This window comes from Periplaneta americana, chromosome 3, assembly GCF_040183065.1.
Source record: "Periplaneta americana isolate PAMFEO1 chromosome 3, P.americana_PAMFEO1_priV1, whole genome shotgun sequence".
Classification (NCBI taxonomy): Eukaryota; Metazoa; Arthropoda; class Insecta; order Blattodea; family Blattidae; genus Periplaneta; species Periplaneta americana.
The window spans coordinates 52,401,496-52,417,120 of NC_091119.1; the positions used below are offsets into that span (position 1 = coordinate 52,401,496).

General features: G+C 37.1%; 1 protein-coding gene across 4 annotated transcripts in view; it reads left to right on the plus strand.

The window, feature by feature from the left end:
- The window catches only part of LOC138696029 (uncharacterized), a 125,401-nt gene that overhangs the window by 76,448 nt on the left and 33,328 nt on the right, over positions 1-15,625 (plus strand). For all 4 annotated transcript variants that reach the window (XM_069820519.1, XM_069820517.1, XM_069820516.1 and 1 more), the window contains 3 exons: positions 8,277-8,530; positions 9,719-9,832; positions 12,650-12,810. In XM_069820519.1, the coding sequence (XP_069676620.1) occupies positions 8,277-8,530; positions 9,719-9,832; positions 12,650-12,810 (529 nt within the window). The remainder of the gene's footprint in view (positions 1-8,276; positions 8,531-9,718; positions 9,833-12,649; positions 12,811-15,625) is intronic.

The following is a 15,625-nucleotide window of genomic DNA, read 5'->3' on the forward strand; positions in this document are numbered from 1 at the left end:
AACAAAAAGTCACTTTTCCACATACTCTCCATCCCTTTCAACTGCCTTATGCCACCTTGGAATGAGGGCCTGTATACCTGCACTGTAAAAGTCTGGACCAACATGTCTGAGCCACTCTTTAGCAACGTGCATGAGGGAATCGTCATCTTCAAACCTCGTTCCGCAAAGGTATTCCTTCAGTTTACTAAAGAGATGGTAATCACATGGTGTGCCAGATCAGGATTGTTAGGCGATTGTTTCAGTGTTGTCCATCCAAGTTTTCTGATCTGGTCTGTGGTCTTGTGACTGACATGTGGCCATGATTGTGCAATAGCAGAACATCCTTCTTCTCCCGATGTGGTCGAACATGACTCAGTCGAGCTTGAAGTTTCTTGACAGTTGCTACATACGCATCAGAATTAATGGTGGTTCTGTGTGGCATGATGTCCAACAAGAGTCCTTTTGAATCGAAAAACACAGTAGCCATAACTTTTCTTAATGAAAGTGCAGTTTTGAATTTCTTTTTCTTTGGTAAATTTGCATGATGCCACTCCATTATCTGCCTCTTTGTTTCTGGTTCAAAATGATGGAGCCATATTTCATCTCTTGTCACAGTTCTTGCAAGAAAGTCATCTCCACCATTCTCATACTGATCCAAAAGTTCATTGCACACTGTTTTTTGGGTTTCTTTGTGGGCTTCTGTTAACATTCTCAGAACACACCTGGCACAAACCTTTTTTAACCCCAACTGTTTCAATATTCTGCGCACACACACACTTGCTTCTCCTAGTCCAACTTGGAGTGACAATTCTTTCACTATTACTCGTTTTTCAGCCACAACCATGTTGTTAACATGCTGCACATTGTCAGGACTTCGTGCAGCACAGGGTCTGCCACTGCTAGGAGTATCCCGAATATTGGCATGCCCTCTTTCACCAGATAATCTGCTTGCCCACTGACTAACCATACAGCGATCAACAGCTACATCTCCTTACAGCTTTTTCAATCTCTAGTGAATGTTTCCCACTGTCTCGTTCTTACAGCACAGAACTCGATAACAGCACGTTGCTTCTGACCACCGCCATCTGGATTGCAATATACTGCCCACTCTATGAGGTCCATTTTGCGTATATAGTCTGCTGAGAAATCTCCGCTAGATGGCAGATCATACAACACCATACGCAACATTAGTTATAATGGAAACGTAAATGCATTCTGTTTAATAAACACGATTATTCTCAAGTTTTCCTTTAATTAAACTAGATATTATGTATAAATGTATACCAGAGATAAATCTTACCTGGAAAAAATGAGGTCCATCCCTTCAAGTCATAACTTCAGAATTTTCTTGGACTGAGACTTTGAATAGCACACCGTTCGAAATGCACACTGTGTTTCTTTTCTTCCAATATTTGCTAGTAGTGGTCATACAAACTTTGTTATTATAATCTGGATAACCATCTGTTGATGATTTGGCATACTGAAATTTAATAATGCTCAGTCTGAAAGAGGAGAGTGCGCAAATGTGCGAATTGTTTTTGTTAGTTGAGAAGACTTCGTACAATATGTTACTGCAGCTTCAACGAACTCCTGCAAATGTTTTATTAAGGCAACAAAAGTCGATTTTGGATATCTAAGCCCTCCGCTGTCTTGGTCATTTAATGGCGTTGAAGTTTTAGGCATAGATATATTCCTAATAGACCAATCACAACTTACTTTCTCAGCAATTACGCGTATTAAATATCTGCAAATCAAAGCTTGGGAGACAGTTTCTAATTTAATGTTTATTCTGTCATTTGGTACTCTAAGCTTGTCCAAAAAAATCAAAACATGATCAGGAAGAACAAGGTTATTTTCGGTACCGGTATCTGTGATACTATTCCCACCAGTTGGAAAGGTCTTTCCGCAATATACATTATCTCCAGTGACAATGGCTTCTTTGGAAGCTATCATAAGTCCTGACTTCAATATTCTTTTGATAGCTTATGCTGCTGTACGTACATTTGTTAGATCATTACTACCACCTCCCATTCTAACTGCACTAAAAGAACCTCTACTGGATCTCCAAAAAATCTTCTTGTGAGAACGTAGAAAAATCCATTTTTCAAAAGATGTATGATACAATGAACTGTAGAGTTCACAGTGAACAGAAGTGCCTCTGTCGTCTCTTTGATTAGCCTTTTCAATTTATGATGAAAGAGTGATGGAACGGAGAAAAATTCTTTTCAATTTAGCCCGTTTCGATTCAGCCTGAATCCTTCTTATATATCCGACGAAGTATTCCTGTAGCCACTGCAGTCTTTCATCAGCTACAGAATAAAACTGCATGGAATTCGGGTTGCATTGCCTCATATGCTGTGTTTTGTCACGTCATGCACAGTGAAAAATTTATATATACACTTCATGAAATGTACAGATGGGCCAGCTTCTGAGAAGTCTACATTGCTGTTGATACGGGCATTGTTATTCATGAAATCAACTGTGGCAGTTACTGCAGGAGAGAAAACTTGTACAACCGTTAATACATTCATTTTTTTCGAAGTTAGTAGGTTAATTGCTTGGTATAACACCAGGCTTTAAAATTTTTTTCTTGCAGTTCTCTCTATAGTCTTCTGAACGAAAATGGATACTACACACACTTGAGTAATTGGTTGGAATCCACCTGCTACCATTATAGACATCTTGTCTGCATATAGACACCAGCCACTTTTCTCTAAGTTCTTTTGCTGAGGAAAATTCATGATATTTTATTTCTTTTGAATGTGAACTTCCTTGTCTAGATTTACAAAGGAGAACACAACAATTCACCATTTTTAAACATGAACACAGCAGCTAATTTATATCGAAAATTAATATCACGTTTCGCAATAATTTATGACTTTGCACAAAGTTTATACACACAAATTAGAGCATAAAAATTCAATATTTTTATAACTACTGACTTAAACGAGTATTTAGCTTAGTCAGATGTAATAATTAATCATACAATCATTAACAATTGCCTCAACACTTTAACATCTGCAGATTAGAAATGATGCGGTATGGTGCAGTCACAGTCGCGCTCTAGCGGCAAATTCTAGAAACATTGCTATACGGCGTTTCCCATGTTAAATTGCTGAATATCTAAAGGATCATTTTAGTGAACCAACTGCTGACCTGAACTATATGATCTCAAATCAAGACATGATTGACAATATTAATAGAGATTTAAAAGTTCATGATGCAAGTACTATTCCTCATACAACCCCTTCAGAAGCTAAAAAAATTATTAAGACTTTAAAATCTTCAAAATCTCCTGGACCAGACAAAATTAGTAACTTAGCTCTAAAAAATCTACCAAAGAAAGCTATATGCCATATTACTAAGTTGTTCAACTCAGCATTGAAAACTCAATATTTTCCCTCATCTTGGAAACATTCACAAATCATTACAATTCCTAAACAGAACAAGAACTCTATGTATTGTCAAAATAGAAGACCAATATGTCTTTTGAATACACATGGAAAATTATTAGAACGGATCATCCTCAAACGAATGTTGCCTTATACAGACACCATTATTCCTCCTTGGCAAACAGCTTTTCAAAAAGAAAGATCAGTAACTCATAATGTAGTCTCTCTCGTAGAAGACATAACCAAAGGCTTTAACAACAAATTCTACACAGCAGCCATCTTTTTGGACGTTTCTAAGGCATTTGATAAAGTTTGGCATTTAGGTCTGCTGTATAAACTTAATAAATTTCTGCCTCGCTCATTAACTCACCTTCTAGCTAGCTACTTAGAAAAGAGATCTTTTCAAGTCCTCATAGATGGCCAACTATCTTCCACTTATATAGCAGAAGCTGGAGTTCCACAAGGCTCTGTACTTGGTCCTATATTGTACTGTCTCTACACTTCAGACCAGTGGCGTATACTGGTTTAAAGGTCTGGGCTACCACTGACCTATTATTACGCAAAATATATTTTAAAATCCCTATAATAAAATTCCTTACCTATTTATATGTGAATTCCAGACGTCTTGATTGGGACGAAAATACTTTGATGACTTCGTCATTGAAATTACAGTTGGGCCGCTTGCTAAGTTTCTGTAGAAATTACTTTTCAATGGACATCAGTGCCAAGCCGGATAAACGTTCTTGTGTGTGAGTTGATCTACAGTAGGATTTTATTCTCTTCAACGCAGAAAATGTTCTTTCTACCGTTGCTGACGTCACAATTAATGTTGCCAATTTAAGGACTTCAGGAATAACTTGGTTCAGCTGGTTTTCATATATGGCAGATAATATTTCATGGATAGGTTTGTTCGAAAAATTAAAGGTTTCTGCTGAATATATTACACTTAATTCATTTTTCAAACGCACTTGATCAAAGTGACTGTTATAGGACTGAAATAATTTGTTTAGTGCCTCATTCGGGAAGTTTTCTCTATAAGCAGAAAATTTTTGAGAATTTAGATGATGTGTGAACTGAAGCTTTCCATAATCAGAAAATCTGTCAGTAATTTCCATGTGCATACGATGTAGTATGCTGTAGTACAGCTGCCTGTATTTCAATTCATCATCTCCTTTTCTTTGCTTTAATGGTGGTTCCATTGTATTGGCTGAAGAATTTTCATTTTCCATATTACTCCATATGGACGGAAACCCACTACGTCTGAACTCTGATATAGTATTTTTTAACTTCGATACCTCTTGCAAGAAGTATGCTATGTCTAGACTTTTTGTCTGAAGAATATTGTAGAGCACATCTGTATGTGCGAACACTCTAGCATAGACTTCAAGAAGAAATATATTCTGAAACTGTGTGAAAAAATACAAATATCCTTGAGCCTGCACAGTTACATCATCATCCTAGTTTTCTTCAGAGTCATTACAAATGATATTTTCCAAAAAGCAGTCAGTTGTTCTCTGTATTCCTTCACTGTATTTACAAGCCGAGATGTAAAATCCCATCTAGTTGGTGCTACTTTTGGGAGTTTCTGTTTCATAAATTCCTTGAGTTTTTCTGATCTTTTAGGAGATGATGAGAAAAATGCAGCTAAACCCGACAGTGTTTTGAAAAAAAATGCGGCATTCTGGAATGGATGAAGTAGTTTGTTGCAAAACTAAATTGAGAACATGGCTGTAACAATGGACAAATAGTGCTTGAGGAGACTTTTCTTGAACTTTTGTTTTTAAGCCATTAATATTTCCCGCCATAACTGAAGCACCATCGTATGTCTGTGCAATTAAGTTATTGCCGACATTGTATTCTGCTATAACACCTTCCACATGCTGAAACAAAGCAGCAGCAATTTTGTCCGAACTGACATTTGTGAATCCTATAAACCGTTCTTGAACATTGGCAGTACTATCGACATATCTTAAAACAGTGGACAATTGACTCTGATTAGAGCAGTCACTTGTTTCATCAAAAACAATGGCCACAAAAGGTTTCTTCTATTTCAGATTTTATGTTCTTTATCATAACCCCACTTATAGCAAATATTAAGTCATTCTGAATTGCAGGAGAAGTACCACGAAATACTGTTGAACTCTGAAGATGATTGGCCAGTAAATGGTCAAATTCACTTAAGGAACTTAAATATTCAATATAATTTCCTCTATTGTCTGATTCCACACTCTCATTATGACCCCGAAAAGCCAATTCTTGTTTTCCTAGAAAGCAGACTGTGTTAATAAGACGCAGTAAAATCTCCCGATTTTTTTTTTCACGATATCATTGTGTTGATTGATGTGTAGAGCTTTTTGCTTATCTAGCTGTAAATCAATTCTTGTCTTCCCAAAGTTTGCAAAGTTCATGCTATTACAAATATGAGCTTTTGATTTGTCGTGTTTTAGGACTGCCGTTCAAAGGGAGTTCATATTAGAAAACCCCTCTTTTGACCACACATTAGTTTCGCGGGCTAAATAACAAACATGGCCAGCAAAATAGTTTAGACAGTTTAAAACTACCACACAACCAATTCCACTTACCATATGATGTTGAAGTGAAATGGCGTGTGTATTCACGCTGTTTTTCTTTTACGTCCATGGACAAATTTAACTCAGGAGTTGGTCTTTCCATTTTCACAATTTCAACTTTTTCGTTGTATGTACGACGGTTAAAAGGCACTTTTAATAAACCTTCTATTACACAGTCATTTTCAACACAAACCTCTCCAGAAACTTATTCTGCCATATTTTTCACAATATCACTTAATTGGGAAATTAAAAACTTAATAATTAAAAATTAATATAACTCTTAGACACTCGAACAAATCACAAATTTAAAATACTGCACTGCAAGAACGCAATCACATTGATGAGCTAGCGAAGAAACCGATCACGAGAGCGGCAACTCACCCTGCCTACACTGCACGATAGAAACAGAAGGGAGAGGGGGACGGGCAGTTGTGCAACAGAACAGCATTAGCGGAATGGTCACAGGCTACCCCTTGTAGCAGCGGTTTCTCCAGCGATGCCGCCTTGACAACTTGTTTCTTTTCGAGAGCAGAGAGCGCATATAAATCTAACGATTACCTTAATTTTAATTACTGTGGTAAAACTAATAATACAAAATTATTACATTATGTTATATTATAAGCTTTTTCTTTTGTAATTTCCTTGGGCTACTGCCGGTAGCCCCGGTAGTCCACAAAATACGCCCCTGCTTCAGACATTCCTACTACTCTCAAAACTAAAACACTTCTGTATGCTGATGACACAGTTATATATAGTGTTAAATTCAGTCCTCAATATGCAGTCTCCGCAGTTTAAAACCATGTACTTCTATTAGAAGAATGGCTTAAAGAATGGCGTATTTCTTTAAATCCTGAAAAATGTCAGTCAATAATTTTCTCCAAGTGTTTAAAAAGACCTCGTGACAAAATAAAAATATGCAATCAAGAAATTCAATACAGTGACCATGTAAAATATCTTGGTATTACTCTTGATAACAAATTGTTATGGCACAAGCACATAAAATCTGTAACAACTAAGAGCTCTCTTAGAATATCTCATCTTTACCCCCTGTTCAAATCTCCTGTTCTCAGTCTAAGAAGAAAAGTTATGCTGTACAAAATGCTGATTTTACCGATCCTAACTTACGTTGCCCCAGCTTGGTGTTATATTCCAAAAACAGTGTTTCAACCTCTTCAAATTGTTCAAAATAAAGTGCTCCGAATAATACATAATTCAGACAACAAATGCACAAATACACTTTGATTTGGACATGACATTTCTGAAAGACTCATTACGTGAACAAGTTAAGAAGTTTTATAACAGTGCAAATTCAAGTGAAAATCCATTCATCAAGCGTCTTGGTCAGTACAATGCAAATTTCTACAAGAAACACAGAACACCAAAATCCTTTTTAAGTGAATAACATGCACTTTTCCACAACCTCTAACTTCCTTAAACCTACACTAATGTCTCTGTGCCCATTTGTTTTGACAGCTGGACATGAACAATATTTGTGCATCATTATTTGAATTTACACTAAAATACGAAAAGGCAGAAAACATATTTGTTTTGGAACTTTATCAATAAATTGCTGAATGTGGGGGGGGGGGGGGGGAATGTTAAATTGTACCGAGGAGCAGGCAGTATTATTACAATCCAGACGGCGGTGATTCTGACAAATGTCAAGTACAGCAGCCATCTTGAAGGAGTGCTATCATGGCGCCACTCGCGGAAACGACTTAAATTAAATTTGAATACAAGGGGGAAGGATGTATCTATGACCTCCATAAATTGCAAAGGTGTAGAATAAAAAATAAATTTAAGGAAAAGTTATGCATTACTTTTGGAGTGACCCTCGTATATTTCTCATAATTTTTTTCTCATACTAACATGTATGAGCAAATTGAACAATTATGTTACAACCATTGTGCCAAGATATGTAAAGGTTGTATTTAGTGTTCATTGTTATTTAAGCAGTGTGCTATGACAGGAAGAATTTTCAATAATATTAAATTGACATAGAAATTTCTGAAATAGACTTCATCCAGATTAAGAAATTGTTTTGAGAAGTAAACTATGGATTATCAGAATATATTTTATTTGAAGTAAAAAGCAAAATTCGTCATCTGACAACAGGATGGCAAGTATTGGTGATGACTAGCAGAGGTGAATTTTGAAGTAGGAGAGAAATGACTGGTATTTTTTTTTTTCTTGAGCATTCTCATTCAGCGTCATGTGCTGTAAATCTATGACACATGGCCTGTTCTGGCTTTATTTACCTTCTGAAGGGAGATATTGATGATTTTATCGCCATTGAAAACACAAGATTTTTTTTACATGCTATTTGCTTTACCAGATGGAGTAACATAATGCCTGGAATCCGACATGATCAAGATGTGTTGGATCGAACAGGCTGGGACAAAGTTCCGCACGATGGTCTACGACTGGATGTATTGATGTTCGGCTTTGATTCTCTCTCACGCAACATGTTCATCCGTCATTTGCCACGCACATACCACTACCTTCGTGAAACACTGCAGATGATAGATCTTCGAGGTTACAACATAGTTGGAGATGGAACTCCACAGGCTCTTATACCCATCCTTACAGGTGAGTACTAACCTTAGTTACATTGCTTGATGTTCATTTTATGTGTTTTGTTAGTGCATAATTTGATTTCATGCTTAACATGTGTTATAAAATGTTAATTACTAGTTATACCTCAGTGTCAGGTGATGGCTTCTCACCAATGGACTAGGGCGAACTAGGGGTTTTAATTTCTAACACATCTTCTAAGGAATGCGTTTGCTGTTATCATATGTCCGATTCTTACTATTCTTTATAGTTTAAAAGAATCATTACATGATTACATATATCAGCCCAGTTCCTCCAACATACTTATTATCTACAAGTAAAATACTGCAACAAAGTAAATTTCAGGGGACAAATTGTTTTTCAGGTCAAAAATGGGGGTTTTTATTCTGTGAAAACAGTATTAGAAAATGAGGGACTGTCTCAGGAAATAAGGAATATCTGGTCACTGCTTACCATATTTCCTCTCTTCTCCCCTCTCCAACCCTCCCCTCCCCTCTTCTCCTCCCTTGCCCTGCCCTCCCCTCTCATCTCCTCTCCTGCTTTACATTCCTCTCTTTTCTGTCTTCTGGTCTCTTCTCCAGTACACTCGTCTCTCCTCTCTGCTTTCTGTGTTCTCATTCCCACTCCCCTCTCCTGTGCTGCCCTCTTCTCTGTCCATTTCTTCACCTCTTCCTTCCCTTTCTCTCCTCTCCTTTTCTCTGCGCATCTTGAACCCCTTTATTACCTATAAATCTTGAATGTTCTGTTCCCTTTAGAGAAAAAACCCTCAGCTGAATTATCAAATGACTGTCATTTGCACATTGGTTTTCATTTTTATTGATTTAAAATATAATATAGATAGCTCATTTAATATCTAGGAGTCATGCAACTGGAAAGACACAGGAATCATTGAACTGTTCATTCATTTCTTAAACATTTTGCTTACTGAATAATCTACATGGTATATTAGGAAAATTAGTAGAGTTATATTTGGTGTTAGTTTAGCTTCTGTAGGCATCTATTAAATTCTTATTTGCTTAAACGAACAAGTTTAAACCTCTCAGCACATCAAGGTAAGTTCCACGATAGGGCTGTTAACTGATTAATTTTTACATGAAATTAAAACTAAATTGTAATTGTAACATAAATTCTCTTGATTATAATTATTGTAATATATTAATGTGCTTCTCCTTGAAAACACTATGTATGTATCTTGTCTTGTAGGGAAGACAGAGCTAGAGCTACCTGAGACAAGAAAGCGTATGGGTGACAAAGCTTCATATGTTAATATCTACCCTTTCGTATGGAAGGATTTCCAAGAGAATGGTTACGTTACAGGTGAGGCAGCTTTAATTATGCATATGTTGTTATTGTCCAGCCACTATAGCATTGTTTTTATTGTGAGTGCGATTATGTTGTCACTTCCTATATTCTTATTATTAATTATATTAAATTGAAATAGCATGAAATATTAAAAAAAAAAAAAAAAAAAAATCAGTCTTATATTCTCCATTGTATTGGTGATTCCAACATCTCTTTTTAGATCTATCTCTTTACCTCCTTCCAAGTGGAATTCAATTCATTGTAATTTTGGGAAGCATTTGATTCTCCATTCTTGCACGTGCCCATAATAGATGAGTTGTTTCTTTCTTACACTCTCCAATATATCATTACCACTGATGGATGTGGTCATTTCGTTAATAAAAATATATACTGTAAATAGCCATTTAAGGAAACTCATTTCTACTGCCTTCAATTTTGTTTGAAATACAGTATCATTATAAAAATTTGATTTCAATAGTATTTGTCCACTTGAATGTTTTTTTTTTTAATTAGTGGATTAATGTAGTACATATCAGTCCATTGCTGTGAAACAACTATTAGCATATCTGACTGAAACAAGCGGTCTGGTTAGGGTTTTTTCTGAGGTTTTCCCTCAATCATTTGAAGCAGAATTACTGAGTTATTTCAGGCATTGGACCTCGAACTCATTTCGCCATTATTTCTTTACACATCATTACCTTAGCCTGAGTTAAGTTCACGATGCAGCGTGGTATAGACATACTAGATCACAATTGTTGGGCAATAAATATCATCCATTGAACAGGAGTAGTAAGCACAATAAGCCACAGGCTGCGATGTAAGCATTTGGCTCCGTTCTCCATAAGAGAGAGAAAAAAGAGTATGTATGAGAATCTTAAGTCCCATGCCGTGGCGTCGTGGTCTAGGCATCCTGCCTCGGACTCACGTTACGGAATGCGCGCTGGTTCGAATCCTCATGGGGGAAGAAATTTTGTCATGAAATTTCGGCCAGTGTATGGGACTGGTGCCCACCCAGCATTGTGATGCACTTGGGGATCTACGATAGGTAGCAAAATCCGATTACGCAAACCAGCTATAACAGCTGGGGGGCTCATCATGCTAACCACACAATACCTCCATTCTGGTTGGATGATCGTCCACCTCTGCTTTGGCATGTGGCCGTGAGGCCAGCAGCCGGCTGGTCGGTCTTGGTCCTTCATGGACTGTAGCGCCATGGATTATTATTATTATTATTATTATTATTATTATTATTATTATTATTATTATTATTATTATGAGAATCTTAATAATTTAATTTTTCATACTTATATGCACAGTGGTGGTCTCAAACTATTTTCCCAGTGTTGACGACGACAATGGTGATGATTGTGATGAAGGTTATAAAGACCAAACTGCTCAAAACCTGACAACCAAAAACTCCTAGTCTTAGAAAGGAGAAATTTAAGATGGTGTACAGGACTCCTGACTGGATCCTGCCATCAAAATAAGCATCTACATGTAATGTGCCTCATAGGGGACCCAACTTGTAGGAAATGTGAGATGGATGTTGAATCATTACTTGCTGATTTGTCAAGACTTAAGCCAAATTAGGCATCCTTATCTCAGAAAACATATGTTGTCTCCGAAGAAGATACAGGAAATCAAAACCAGTAGCATCATGAAGCTAGTCATCCACTGTGGTCTCCTGAGATGATTTTTAGTTCATGGGGTGCATAATGTGCCATTCATGGCTAAGTGCTTTAGTAGTGGTCTGCACCCTTAGAAAGAATAAGAAAATTAATGACATGGGTAATAATTATATTTGATGGATGATGATGTTAGTTTTGAGGTATTTTTCCATTTCCTGTCTTACAGCTTAATTTATTTACTAGGATTATACGATGTTTGTCCAGAAAGTATCCAGGCATTCAGAATATCTTGAGAATTGGTAATGCTGCTTTGATGTAACATGGCAGCTGTCAAAGGGAAACTTAATGCATATACGCAGATACTCACTCTCCCATGGGACTACTCAATCAGCAGTGATACGCCATTGAGTGAGCCTGTATAGGCCTACTGTGTGATCATCTCATTCATAATGAATAGATCAATGGATGTTCATCAAGTTTTGTTTCTAACTCGGGCATTTTTCCCTGGAAGTTATTCGAATTATTAAGTGAACTTTCGAAAATGATTCAGTAAGTGATAAATTGGCTGAGAATCCATTGAAAGTGATCTATATTCTGCTGAAAAACTTTAGAAATCAAAACACCTGAAAATGTTGAACGTATGTGGTCAGCAATTTTGAAAAATCGGCGACTAATAATGCGAGAATTAGAATTAAATCTGGAAATATTACCAGTTATTGTATCAGAGATTTTGACGAAAGATCTTGTCATGAAACATATGAGCCGTACAGCAGCAGAACTTGTTCCGTGGCTCCTGTCACAAGAGGAGAAGGAATTTCGTGATAAAGTTGTGGACTTGCTTGAAACCACTGTGAGGCCCTATATATCAGATTTTGTTCCCTGCACTTTCTGGCCTTTCTCACAGCTAAAATCGCTGTTGAAAGTGAGGAGATTGCAGACTGTGAATGAGATTATGGAGAACATGATGAGGCAGCTGAAGGAGATTATGAAATAGAACTTTGCAAACTGTTTCGAAAAATGGAAGGAAGACTGAAATAAGTGTGTGAGGTCACAAAGAGGAGAAGTTTGAAGGAGCCTAAATCACCATTGTTCTAATTAGGCTAGTTTTTAGATTTATATATATATTAAATGGCTGGATATTTTCTGGACACACCTTGTACATGCACATGCATGAAATACCAAGAACTGCTTTGCATTGCTGCAGGGTACCTGGAGGACTGTCCCCATGTGGGAACATTCACTTACCGACTAAAGGGCTTTGATTCGCCCCCCACAGATCACTATGCCAGAACATACTATATTGCTTCCACACAGGAGTACAGTCGCTTCAGGAAGTACTGCATGGGCTCCATCCCGCGTCACAAGGTGAGTGATGCTGCGTGAGTGTATGTAACTGTGCTTTGTGTAGGAAGTGACAATAGAGGTTAAATTCCTGGCAGAGAACTCATCCTGGACGATTTGACTGTGATGAATCCTCAGCAATTCAGACAAGATTCATTTCCACCTGATGATATTTATGTGAATTATGCATAATGTACTTCTCCCCTCCATGCCACCAGGTTGTCTTTCAACATGCATAATATCCCATAATTACTCTGAATCTGAATTTATTCGAGAAATTTTACCTATACAAAACTTCAACTTTGTTACTAGAAGTAGTCCACACCTGTGGAGTAATGGTTAGCACGTCTAGCCGCGAAACCAGGTGGCCCGGGTTCGATTCCCAGTCGGGGCAAGTTACCTGGTTGAGGTTTTTTCCGGGCTTTTCCCTCAACCCAATATGAGCAAATGCTGGTAACTTTCGGTGTTGGATTCCAGACTCATTTCACCAACATTATCACCTTCATCTCATTCAGATGCTAAATAACCTAAGATGTTGGTAAAGCGTCGTAAAATAACCTACTAAAATAAAAATAAAATAAAAAAAAAAGTTACTAGAAGTATGGCAATGACTACAGACGTTATGGTGTAGGGGTTAAAATCTTAACCACTCCCATGTTCAGTTTGCAGCATATGTTCAGTTAATTCATTTGTTGGTAAATATAAGAGACTACATCATATATCCAGCCAAACTAGCACCTCTACAGTGCATGAGGGTTAAGTTGGCGTGATTTCTACTGTCCTTGTCTGCGGTCCTTATCTACCGACCGTTAACAGATGTAACGGGGAAAAGGTTTTCTTTTGTAGAATTCTTGGAATTCCCTTCCCTCTCTCTCCCTTAGCCCTTCTAGAACACACTTCTGCAAACCCAATTAGTGGATCTCTCAGTGGCGACTTGGCGCTGTTCGAGTTTATTTATTCAGTAATATTTTGTGAATAGTGAAGTAAGTGTGTGTCTTGTTGTATCAATTTAATATAACATAATTCACAATTTAAACAAAATGTTTTCGGAATTTCATGGTTTCCCTGTTACCTTGTAATGAGTGTTGTGCTCTTGTTTTTAATAATCATGGTAGGCAATATGGGAAAACGCAGGAAAGCCTTGAAGTCGGACAGTATGAACATAGTTATTAATATACACAAATTCTTTACTGAAGAATATGAGGCACTGAAATGCGGAAAGCAAGCAATATCTGTGTCGAGTGTTATCGAAAGAACTGCTGCAGTGACAGGTATATCGTCTCGTAGTGTTAGCAGGATTTAAAAAAAAAAAGCAAAGGGAGGCACTAGAAAGTGGAAGTGTTCTGCGAACTCCAGGAAAGAAACGCCTAAACAGGAGCCCTCAGAAAACTGCAATTGACTCACTTTCTGCCGCCACTATAAGACGAGTAATTTATTCTTTATTTCGGACTGATTTGTTGCCTAGTTTGAAGGATATAAATGACGCGTTAATTAAGGAAAACTTATTCACTGGAAGCATATGGAGTTTGAGAGAGAAACCACGAGGAGATGGACAGTACTGTATTTAAGGATTGGTTCACAAATCAATTATTACCAAACATTCCTCTCAATAGTATCATTGTTATGGACAATGCCTCCTGTCATTCAACAGAACTCAATAAGGCACTCATTTCATCAACGTCGAAATCTGAACTGCAGTCCTGGTTCGTAGCAATAACGTTGAATTTGATTTATGATCCACGAAACCTGTATTGTATGAACTTGTAAAAACTAAAAAAGATAATTTCAAAACGTACGAAATCGACCAAATTGCGACAATCCATTCCCATACTGTAGTGAGACAGCCACCATACCTTTGTGACTTAAACGCGGACGAATTAATATGGGGGCAGGTTAAAAATGACGTTGTGAAGCATAATATTTCGCTCAAAAGTAAAGATGTGAAATTGTTGTTTGAGAGTGCTCTTACAAAAGTGACGGAAGATAATTTGAGAAAGTCCTGTGAACACGTAGAAAAAGTTGAACAATTTTATTGGGAAAAGAACGGACTAGTAGATGAAATTAGTGATCGGTTCGTAATAAATTTGGACAACACAGACACGGACGAGGAACTTTCTGGCGGAGAGAAATCAGAATTTGAAGAGGAAGAGAGTGCCGCCACTGCTAACTCGTGGTTGTTGGAAGGAGTGTTGACCATATCACCGTCACCATAAATGAGGGTAGAGAGAGAGAGTGTGTATTCTTTCTCTTTCTAAAAGGGACTAGACAAGTAAATCCTCATGGACTGTAAGCAAGTTAACTGAGAGAACATAGAACATAGATTTGTGATATGGATTTCTTACAGTGTATCAGGAGTCTTGTGTAGAAAAATCTGAACTTTTAGTGTAAAAGTATATAAAGACGAATATCACTGGAAATATAGTTCAGTTTAATGAAATAATTCATCTTTCATTTAACGGAAAACGAAAAGATACCAATACAGCTCTGATGTTAGCAAGTTGAACATAAAATTTGAGACTGTGCCCTTGTGTGGCTTCCAACTCTGCTTGTGCGTTTTTTCTTTTCCGAGATTTTTCCCAAATGTAAGACGAATATCAGTTAATCTATGACAAATCCTTGGACTCTTTTCGCCAAGTACTATCTCAGTATAACCAATTTCATTAATGCTTGATAACTTCGCATTTGCCACGTTAAATAATGTAAATATAAAGCACAAATCATAATTGAAGAGAGTGATCCCAAAATGTGTTAAATCCATTTTTATGAAAGGATTGGGCTAGTTTTTGTATCCATTGGCCTTTGGAGTGAGCGAGTTTTCAAGTAACATGCACAATAACAC